Below are 10,581 nucleotides of genomic sequence, written 5' to 3'. Positions count from 1 at the left end.
GCCGGCCCTGCGGCCTGTTGCTGAGGCCTGCTCTTCGTAGGCTCCCCATTCATTGCTGGGAGTCCCCCCTCAGTCAGGCCGGGCCCTGCCTCCGGGGGAAGGCTTTTATCCTGGTTTTATTTGCCCCCCGGCTGGCGAAAGGTTTCGCTCCCCCTGGCTCTCTAGCACCGGATGCCGCCCAGGCCCGGGATGGAGTGAAGATCGTGGCCGTAAACCTGTTCGTGTTATTGGACCTGGTGAGTAATGGATGCCAGATGCCCTTCTGTGTTAACATATGATGTCATAGCTCAGTATAGGATGTTTAGGGTTTGCAGGGATATTTGCTGCTGTGGATAGCTGGACAGGCCTGGCAGCCGCTGCGTGAGACCTGCTAAGGCCTGGGCTTATTTATACATATTCTATCTTTATTGAGAGGGTGGATAAGTGGAACAGCCTCCCAGCAGAGGTGGTAGAGGGTAATACAGTGAGGGGATTAAACATGCATGGGATAGACATACGGCTCCTGAATCTAAGATGAGACCAACGACTGATTAAGGTTTGCGTCGTTACATCAGGAGAAACGGGGGGCCGCTGGGGGCCGATCTGCTGGCGGGTTCTGGGTTTCTACGCGGTAAGCTGGCGTGGGTATTGGGGGGGTATCGGGGGTACTCCGCATCGTGTAGGGTAACGATGTTAATGCTTTTCCGTGTTATGGTTGAAGTTATTCTGGTGTTTAACTTTTTTTTTTGCCTCTTTTTCACGTAATCTTTGTTTTATTTATTTTGTGGTCGCGTTTTTGTTGCATTTATTACAGGATTATTTTAGATAAAAGCCCGAAGCAGGCGGTTTAATATAACCTCTAATAAATGGGAAATCCCGCGTTATGTTTCATACAGACCCCCCCCCCCAAAAAAAAAAACTGTAAATTACGAGGGGAGAGACATTTTAAATACATAAAGGAGTTTGGAACGGAAAGAAGTTTTACTTTACAGAGAGGGTGGTAGATAAGTGGAGCAGCCTTCCAGCAGAGGTGGTAGAGGGTAATACAGTGAGGGGATTAAACATGCATGGGATAGACATTCGGCTCCTGAATCTAAGACGAGACCAACGACTGATTAAGGTTTGAGTCGTTACAGTCGCTGAGTCGTTAGACGGGCCGGAAGGGGCCGATCTGCCAGAAGATTCCGGGTGTCTGATAGTGACCTTAACCCTTTAACCTCTTTGTTAGCGCGGGGTGAAGGTTGGAGGCTTTCTGTTTTGCTGTCGGTAGCCGGAGGCGAGGAAATTATCAGCCGCTAATGAAAGGGGAGCCTCGTGTAAGCGGCCGGTGCCGGTGCTCGCTCCCTCCGCGCATGTTTCTGGGTAGGACCCGCAGAGACTGTAAAGCTCTTGCCGGTTTATTCTCTCGCTGCCGGCCCCTCTTCGGTTTTCGGCAGGGTCGCCCGGGTTGCTGCGATCGGATTCTGTGTTATTGGCTCCGGGTTTCAGGACCTCGGGTTTATTACAGATTTAATTCCAGTTGGTATCTTGTGGATGTCGGGAATCTAGACCCAGGGGCTTCTCTTTGCTGTCGGGGGGGGGGAGGAGGGGGGTGCGCCACCTAGCTGTCGGGGGGGGAGGAGGGGGGTGCGCCACCTAGCTGTCGGGGGGAGGAGGGGGGTGCGCCACCTAGCTGTCGGGGGGGGGGAGGAGGGGGTGCGCCACCTAGCTTCGGGTGGGGGAGGAGGGGGGTGCGCCACCTAGCTGTCGGGGGGGAGGAGGGGGGTGCGCCACCTAGCTGTCGGGGGGGGTGTGCCACCTAGCTGTTGGGGGGGCACCTAGCTGTCGGGGGTGGAGGGGAGTGTGCCACCTAGCTGTTGGGGGGGAGGGGAGTGTGCCACCTAGCTGTCGGGGGGGAGGGGAGTGCGCCACCTAGGTTCGGGTGGGGGAGGAGGGGAGTGTGCCACCTAGCTGTCGGGGGGGAGGGGAGTGTGCCACCTAGCTGTGGGGGGGGGGGTTGCACCACCTGGCTGTCGGTTGGTCTCCAGCCGTATTCAGCGCTGCTCGGTATGTAGCCGGTAATTATTGCGTTTGCCGGTCAGTCTGGCGGCCGCTGAGTTATACGAGATGTTAAATATTTACTTTATTTGTTTTTTTTTTCTATGGCCGTTAAATGAATTTTTGTAGCCATAAAATTCCTGCTATTTCTTATTTTTGTTCTCCAAAAATGTTTTAAAGGGATTATTTTATTTTAGTCGCCGCTCTCCGTTGGGTCAAAGGGTCTGACGGAACTAGAAGCGGCCGACTGGGTATTGGGGGCTCGGCTCGCAGGCTTACAATCTGGAGATGATTGAATTGACTTTTTTGTGGGTTTCGCAGGCAGCCGGTAAAGTTGTTTTTCGCAGGAATTCTCCCCCAGACCGAGCGGCTCTCGGAAACGTTCCAGGGGCCGCACCTCTGTACACGCAGAGACATCCCTCCACACGCCTGATACCCGGGGCCCCTGTGTGTCACCGCTGGCGCCCGTCGTCATGGCTTCAGCCAGAGCAGACTTGGATTCCTTTCTGCGGGGGGGCAAGTTGGCATCCGGACTCCCAATGCATGGGATTCAACAAGAGGCCGGAATCTAACGCTAGCGGATCAGATAGAAGGAAGTTTTACTGAGAGGGTGGTAGATAAGCAGCCTCCCAGCAGAAGTGGTAGAGGGTAATACAGTGAGGGGATTAAACACGCAAGGGATAGACATTTGGCTCCTGAATCTAAGACGAGACCAACGACTGATTAAGGTTTGAGTCGTTACAGCAGGAGAAACGGGCGACTAGACGGGGGCCGGATGGGGGGTTCTGGGTAACTAGCGGGGGACGTTTCTGAAGCTATTGTTGAGTGGCGAGGCCCTCGCTGTGATTCCTGGACGCTGCCGTCGCTCTACGTTTATTTCCTGTGCGTTTTTCTGATCTTTTAACTCCGGACTTCGCTAGCGATGGAAGATAAGAGACGCTCGGGGAAAGTCGCGCTTCCTTATTGTTGATTCTCGGGTGCCTGCGAATCGTCGCTTCTCGCGTTTGATTGGCCGGGTTGCCGTACGGACATGCAGGAGTTAATAACACATGGAAGCGAGGTCTGGGTTTCTCCGGCAGGGAGTAATAAAAACACAAAAACCTCTGCGATTTCCCCAAGCGCCAAGAAACAGTTTTTTTTATTATTTATTTTTCCGGGACTGACCTCTTCTCCGTCTCTTCACAGGCGACCTGCGACTTCCGCCTCCAGCCGGCCCGGCACGGTTTTGAGAGATGTCCCCGTACCCCAAAGCGTCCCTGCGCTCGGAGGCCACACCGGGCATCCAGAGTTGATCTGACGGCTCCGGCAACTTCCACGCTCGCCATTCCTGATCCAACATGGATGACAAACTCTTTGGCAGCGGTCAGCTGGACGGGGCCTCCGACGATCCGCCGAGCGGCGACCCCTACCCCGGCGTCTTTCCCGGCTTGTCCGAGTTGGAAAGTCACCTGGAGAACCATAAGGAAGCGAGGCCTTTCAAGTGCAACCTGTGTGACCGGACCTACCGCCACGCCGGCAGCTTGGTCAACCACAAGAAGACCCACCAAGTGGGACTCTACGCCTGCCTGATCTGTCAGAAAGAATACTCCAACCCTATGGGCCTGAAAAATCACCTGCGGACTCACTCCGAGGAGAGGCGCTTCAACTGCGGCGAGTGCGGGGAGTCTTTCCGAATGGCGCGCCAGCTTTCCAGCCACCGGAAGGCTTCCCACGGCTTTTACTCCGCAGCCGGCGGCGAGGAGCTTCCGGGCGGCCACGAGGGATTCGACGCGTCCGCTCCCGCTTTGATGGAAAACGGCAGCTTGATTAGCAACTTGGAGAATTACATCGCGGAGTCCATGGTGGCCGGAGATTTCTCCCAGCTGGTCTCCAAATATTACCCGGAGGAAAGGAGAGAAGAAAAGATGGGGGGAAAGCCGGAGATAAAAGCCGAAAGCCAGGTAGAGGAAAGCGAGGAGCAGGTGGCTGACGGCAGCGTGGAGGAGCGTCGGTACAAATGTAAGCAGTGTGGCAAGGCTTATAAGCACGCGGGCAGCCTGGCCAACCACAAGCAGAGCCATAGCGTCGGCGTCTACCAGTGCGCCATCTGCTACAAGGAGTTCACGAACCTCATGGCCATGAAAAACCATTGTCGCCTCCACTCGCATTCTAGAAGCAAGAAGCGTTTCAGCGCCACCTTCCCCAACACGCAGCTGCCCGGCCACTTGCCGGAGGTCCCGGAGACACTACTCCACGCCGCCTCGACTCACGGACACCTCGCGGAGACGCATGACGAGCGGCAGCCCGTTTCGGAGAGCAGCGTTTCCGAGGAGGAGACCTGGATAAACCCTCTCCTCGAGACCCAAAGCGTGAAGGACGTTCCTCCGGAGCTCGCCAGTCCGACGAAGACCGAAGAGTCGTTTGCAGCCATAAGCCTCAACGCGGGGTTCCAAGTTCCTAAAGAGGACGACCTAATGCAAGAGACCCCGGAGACGCGTTCCTTCCACCCCGAGCCGGCCGGACAGAGCCAGACGGAGCATTCAGGCTCCGAGGAAGAAGCCAGGGCCGGCGAGAGTCCGGAAAATAATCGCCCCTTTAAATGCCAGGAGTGCGGCAGAACCTACAGACACGCGGGCAGCCTCATCAACCACAAAAAGACTCACCAGACCGGGGTATATAACTGCTCCGTGTGCGCCAAACAGCTGTTTAATATGGCGGCGTTAAAAAACCATCTGAGGGCGCACTTTAAGTCCCGGACGGGAAGGCGGCCGGACGACGCGTATTTCCATTCAGCGGGTTTTTCCGACGAGCTCTTTCAGGCAGCCGAGGACTCGTATCGGTGCGTCGCTTGTCACGAGTTCTTCGCGTCCGAGGCCGACCTCCTGCAACATCAAACCCTGCACGGGAACGCTGCTGGCTGCGAAAAACAACGCGCTGAGGGCTTATCTGCGCAGGATGACGGCTGGGGAGAAAATCCTCAGGGATCTCAGGGCAGCAGCGAGGACTCTGCCTACTCCAGCGGCCAAGGAATCCCAGAAGCAATAAAGAGAGAGGTGGAGAGCCTTGCCCTCCATCCCCCGTTCCACCAGTGGAGTCAGGAGAGCTCGCCCGATAACGGCCCCGTGGACGCCAAGCCCGCAGAGGACCCTGGGACTCCTTTCCAAAATCACTTCACGAGTTGCAACCAATCTCCAGAAAACAAAATAAATCCAAAGGAGCGGGACCCTTGTGAGCCGGAAGAGAGAGACCCCCCGTCCGCCGATGATCGCCCTCATAAATGCGAGGCCTGCGGGAAGACGTACCGGCATAAGAGCAGCCTCCTGAATCATAAACTGACCCATAAGACGGGCAACTATCCGTGCTCTCTGTGCCCAAAGCAATATCCTAACCTCATGGCGCTGAGAAACCACCTCAGGTTTCATTCACGATCTCTCGCTGGCAGAAGGGGGGCTCTGTCCACGCGCAGCCGCCAGTTATATGGCGAACCGAAAGCGCTGCAAAGCGGGGCTTATCCCTCAGCCAGCGCCGCTCCTCGCCAATCTCCGAAGCGTGAAACGACCGCCGTGAGTGCCGAGGGATCGGAGCTGTTTGACGCTCGCTCCGAGGTCGCGCCAGCGGAATCTTCCGGCCCGGAGACGCTTACGGCGATTAAAAGTGAAGTTCATTTCTCGGATTCTCAAATCGATGTCTGCGAAGCGAAAGAGGCTGACGGAAGAGGTGCTCAGGATCACGAGCATCCCGAAAAGAAAGCGTACGAGTGTGACCTGTGTGAGAAAGCGTACAGACACTCCGGCAGTCTGATCAACCACAAGAGAACGCATCAGACCGGGGACTACGCCTGTTCTGTCTGCTCCAAGCGCGTCGCCAACCTGGCTGCCTTAAAAAATCACCTCCGCATCCACCATAGAGTGAAAAAGGAGAAGCTCGGCGACGGCAACGAGAGCTCCGGGTTCCTGGCCCCCGACGCGTATTTCCCCCGCGAAGAAGTCTTCCAGAGCGAGGAGGACCTGCTGGCAGCGCACGTGGGGTTACCGGAGGGTCCGTGGGGTCACATGATTGAGGATGTAAAGGTGGAGAGGGGTTTAGAAGCAGCCGGGGGGAGCAGCGACTTGGAACAGACGAGCGATGCTGATGCTGACAGAAGCCTTGATTCATCTGAAGACCAAATCTGCCCTCCCGCTTATAGATGCCACGAGTGTGGAGAGGTCTTCAGCAGCTCGGCAGGGCTCCGTAACCATAAACACGCTCATCAGACTGGCATTTACCAATGCTCGTTTTGCCCCAAAGAGTACCCCAACCTTTCAGCCCTGAGAAGTCATTTCCAGACCCACACCAAGCCTCATCGAGACGCGTTCAGCGGCTCTGACGATCACTACCTTGAGGAGGACCAGCTGGCCGTAGATCACCGTTACGACTGTGGCCACTGCGGGATGATATTCTGCAGCGAAGCCGACTTTCACCAGCATCAGGTCGCGCATGAAAACCAAGCGATGAGCGAGACCTCGTCTGCTCTGCATACAGAGGACGGGGTTCCTGGCTGCCCCTTCCCCATGCAAGCCTCGGAGACGGAGCTCGTGGTGCAGATGAAGGGCGAAGCGGAGGAAGAGGGTCCCCGGGAGGCCGCCTATGGAGCGTCTCACCTTTCCCATATCTGCGGTTTCTGCGGACAGACCTATGATGACCTGGAGAGTTTGGAGGCCCATAGTTTGAGTCACAGTGATGAGAATTTGCCCCCCGCTAGTGATTGTCAAGCTGCCCCAGAAGCTGCTGACTTTCAGAATACGGACCTCCTGCGCAGCCACGAACTCAAAGACGACGCGGCCTCTGGAGATCCTCCGAGCGGCGAGAAGAGCCCGGAGCGTCGTCCCTACACCTGTGATCAGTGTGGCAAGTCCTATCGCCACGGGGGTAGCCTAGTAAACCACAAAAAGACTCACCTGGTCGGCAACTTCCAGTGCTTCGCGTGCTTCAGGCAATATCCTAATTTGGCCGCTTACCGAAACCATTTACGCCATCAACCGAAATGTAAGCAGCTGGTGACCCCCAACAGTCTGCACGAGCTACACCTTCTCGGTCCGGCTGACACTACGTACCCTGCTGGAAACCGAGACCCCCTGAGCTGCCCGCTACCGGCCGGAGACCCTCTGCCCGGTCTGTACGATGCCTCTAAACCCACCGCAGATCCCGCGTTGCCCTATTATAGCGCCGATCCTCCCCAAGACCACCGTCTTACCGCGTCTCTGAAACGACCTCGAGCCAAATCTCCGAGAAAGGCTGTCAAGAGGCGCCGGCCGCGCATCAATCCCTCCTTCGAAGATCAAAGCCCATCCACCGATCCTCAAAATGAGTCGTCCCTCGACGACAAATCAACGCAGACCTGCGAATGCTGCGGGACAAAGTGCAATAGCATCGACGAGCTCGTCATTCATCTGGCTAGCGGCTGTGCCGGCAGCGGCCGCGAAGCAACCATGCCTTCTCCGGCGAGAGACGGCGGCGTGGATAGACTTCCCGATTCACCCGCGTACAAGATCGTCTTAAATGCCAAAAAGGAGGCCGAAGAGCCAGGGTTTCTCCAGCGGCCCTTCCGGTGCGAAGTGTGCGGCCGTAGCTACAGACATGCGGGAAGCCTCATTAACCACAAGCAGACCCATAAGACGGGGGTCTTCCGGTGCTCCATTTGCCAGAAGCGCTTCTTCAACCTCATGGCGATGAAGAACCACAATCGCATCCACTTCGGGTTAAGGAGACACAAGTGCCTGGACTGCGGCAAAGCGTTTCGCCTCCAGAAACAACTGGACACCCACCAAAGAATTCACCGGGAAAGCCCGCCGGTACGGAAGCCCCGCAGGCGTAACCGCAGGGGGGCAAAATCTCACGTGGCCGGTCTTCTACAACAGCATCAAAAGCCATCGCCGGCCGACAAGTCCCCAAAGGGCTCTCCTGCTGAGGACGCTGATGGCGCCGGAGGATCGGCGGCTGCTTCACCCGGCGTCTCAAAGAAAAGCGCCTCGAAAAGGGCGCTCAATCCGGATTCCCGGCCGTATCAGTGCGAGGAGTGCGGCCGCTCCTATCGCCACGCGGGAAGCCTCATTAATCACAAGAAGAGCCACAAGATGGGGCAGTATTGCTGCACGACGTGCGGCAAAACCTACCCCAACCTCATGGCCATGAAGAACCATCAGCGAACTCACTACGAAACCAAGAAGTTCCACTGCTTGGAGTGCGGGAAGGCCTTCAAGTGGATCCGGCAGCTGGTCCGGCACCAGCACGTTCACGCCCGGCGGGCCAAGTTCTCTTCCTATATCACCGGGGCTTCTCACCTCTCGGATCCCGGAGAAGCTGCCGATGCCCCTCAGGATCAGGAGAGAGTTCCTTTGTCTTCAAGCAGCCAAGCCGTGGCGGGATCGGCGAACGCGAGTATGGACCAGCGGCCCCCGGTGCCGTTAGGGCCGGCTTGCCAAGACTGCGGGGTTTTATTTGTTGGTTACAATGAGTTAGAAAACCACAAGTGCGGCCAAAACCGCGTGGACGAGAGCTCTGGGCCGCCAGCCGACGGTCACGGTTCTACGCAAACCCAACGGGCCGAGGAGCGGCCGTACCGGTGCAACCTGTGCGCACGCACATATCGGCACGCGGGGAGTCTAATCAACCACAAAAACACTCACAAATCCGGCGAGTACAAGTGTTCGATCTGCTCCAAACAGTTCTCTAACCCCATCTCCATCAGACACCATCTGCGCACGCACACGGCCGAGAAGCGCTTCCAGTGCCTGCGCTGCGGCAAAGCGTTTAGCTCCTCCGTGAAGCTGATGTGCCACCATCGTGTCCACACCGGCGAGAGGCCCTTCCAGTGCCCCACGTGCCACCGCGGCTTCAGCAGCAAACTGACTCTTAGACACCATCAACGGACTCACAGAGAGCCGGCTTCTCTCTCTGCTCCGCCGGCGTCTTCCTCACCGGAGCTGCCAGGCGCTGCGGCGACAAAAAGTGGCGCGTCGATACCCAGCGAGGAGGGCGCCAACCACGCCGACACCAAGGAAGAGCGGAGGTTCAAGTGCGACCAGTGTGACAAGTCTTACCGGCACGCGGCGAGTCTGCTGAACCACCGCAAGACGCACAACACGGGCGTCTACCACTGCCCCGACTGCCAAAAACCCTTCTACAACCTCCTCGCCCTGAAGAACCACCTGCGCACCCACCGCTACCAGTGCCGGGACTGCGGCAAAGCCTTCCGCACCTCCGGCCACCTGGCGGCCCACCGCAAAATCCACGAGGAGCGCGGCCAATTCGCCTGCCCCATCTGCAGCAAGCACTTCTTTTCCCGCTCCGGCCTCGAGCAGCACCGGCTGTCGCACGGCGACCCGCGGACCGGCGCCGTGGACTCCAATCCCGTGGCTACCTTCATGGTGAAAGTGTCATAAACCCGCCGGAGGCTCCTCGGCCCGCTTCCATCTTTAGACTGCTGCAATGTTTTTGTTTGTGGGGGGCTCTCTTTTATTTAATTTTTCTTTTATTTTTTTAAACCCTCACAGAAAAGCAAATCAAAATTGAGGAAAAAAAGGCGGGAATTGGTTACAGGTTTTACCCCCCCCCACCCCCCCCGTTTATTATTATTTTTTATTTAATAGAAACGATCGCCTCGGAGCCGTTCTTTCTCAGATTCTCCTCTGGATATAAATGGTGCTTTAACAAAACTTTTAGACGCTTGCGATGCGGACCCTCTGCCGGTGGAGCGTTTGGGGGGTCTCTCCACCGCGGCCATCGGCCGAGACCCTCGCGAATCGTATTACAAAGTGCTTCGGACGAAGACGCCCGCGGGGGGTGATATGTTTGGCGCATCTGCTTGAAACGGGTTCGTTCATCTTTATAAGGCTGTTATATTAACTCATTCCTTTCCGCAGCCCTGTGCCGCAACGACAAGGGGTTAATAATTTATATTGTACGGGGTTCTGGGATCCTGCTCACGGTGTCGGGCGAGCAACACGCAGATAAATTCATCCGAAACGAGCGTCTCTGCTGTCATTCTGTGGTTGGGGGGGGGGGGGGTTGCGCAGGTTCGGTGGGATCGTATTCCGGGGGGGGATTCTGCCGAATTCCCGTCACATCTCACCAAGCAGCCGGGACGTGAACCTTAAAGGGAATGTCGGGGGGGGGGGGACCGACACGCGTTCTCTGAGGTTATATGGAGGCGGCGGAGCCGTGACGCTCACCGTATCCCCGGCGCGTTGGACCGCTGAAGCGCTGTGCGGGGTTTGTACGTGGCCACGGCTTATGTCATTGCTATGACGGGGCGGTCGCGCTCGTGCTGCGTGTCAGGGACCTCGCCGATAAAAGGGCAGCGGGATCGCGGCCCGCGTGTCCCTAACGTGATCGTGCCCTTGGGTGTCGCTCCGGCCGCCGCATGCGCTTTACTGTGTGCCGCGCGGTCCCGTGAACCGGTCGCATCGTGTCCGTGTCTGCAGAATCCGTCCGTTTGTCCCCCTCCCCCGCTAAATGCCCCGCGGGAGACGTGTTCGGCCGAGCGTGTCCCTCCACATGTGACGTGTTCTCCTCCGGCGCCGGCTCGCCAGAATTCCTCTACGCGTC

At 57.2% G+C, this 10,581-nt stretch overlaps 1 protein-coding gene across 1 annotated transcript; it reads left to right on the top strand.

The window, feature by feature from the left end:
* The first annotated feature begins 3,343 nt into the window (after nt 1-3,343).
* ZNF646 (zinc finger protein 646) lies at nt 3,344-9,549 on the top strand. Its single transcript, XM_053472048.1, has one exon. The coding sequence runs from the start codon at nt 3,354-3,356 to the stop codon at nt 9,414-9,416; it is 6,063 nt and encodes a 2,020-aa protein (XP_053328023.1). The 5' UTR covers nt 3,344-3,353; the 3' UTR covers nt 9,417-9,549.
* Nucleotides 9,550-10,581: the final 1,032 nt, after the last annotated feature.

The sequence above is a fragment of the Spea bombifrons genome, chromosome 7 (genome assembly GCF_027358695.1).
Source record: "Spea bombifrons isolate aSpeBom1 chromosome 7, aSpeBom1.2.pri, whole genome shotgun sequence".
NCBI classification, from domain to species: Eukaryota; Metazoa; Chordata; class Amphibia; order Anura; family Pelobatidae; genus Spea; species Spea bombifrons.
This window is presented reverse-complemented; position numbering and strand designations above follow the sequence as displayed.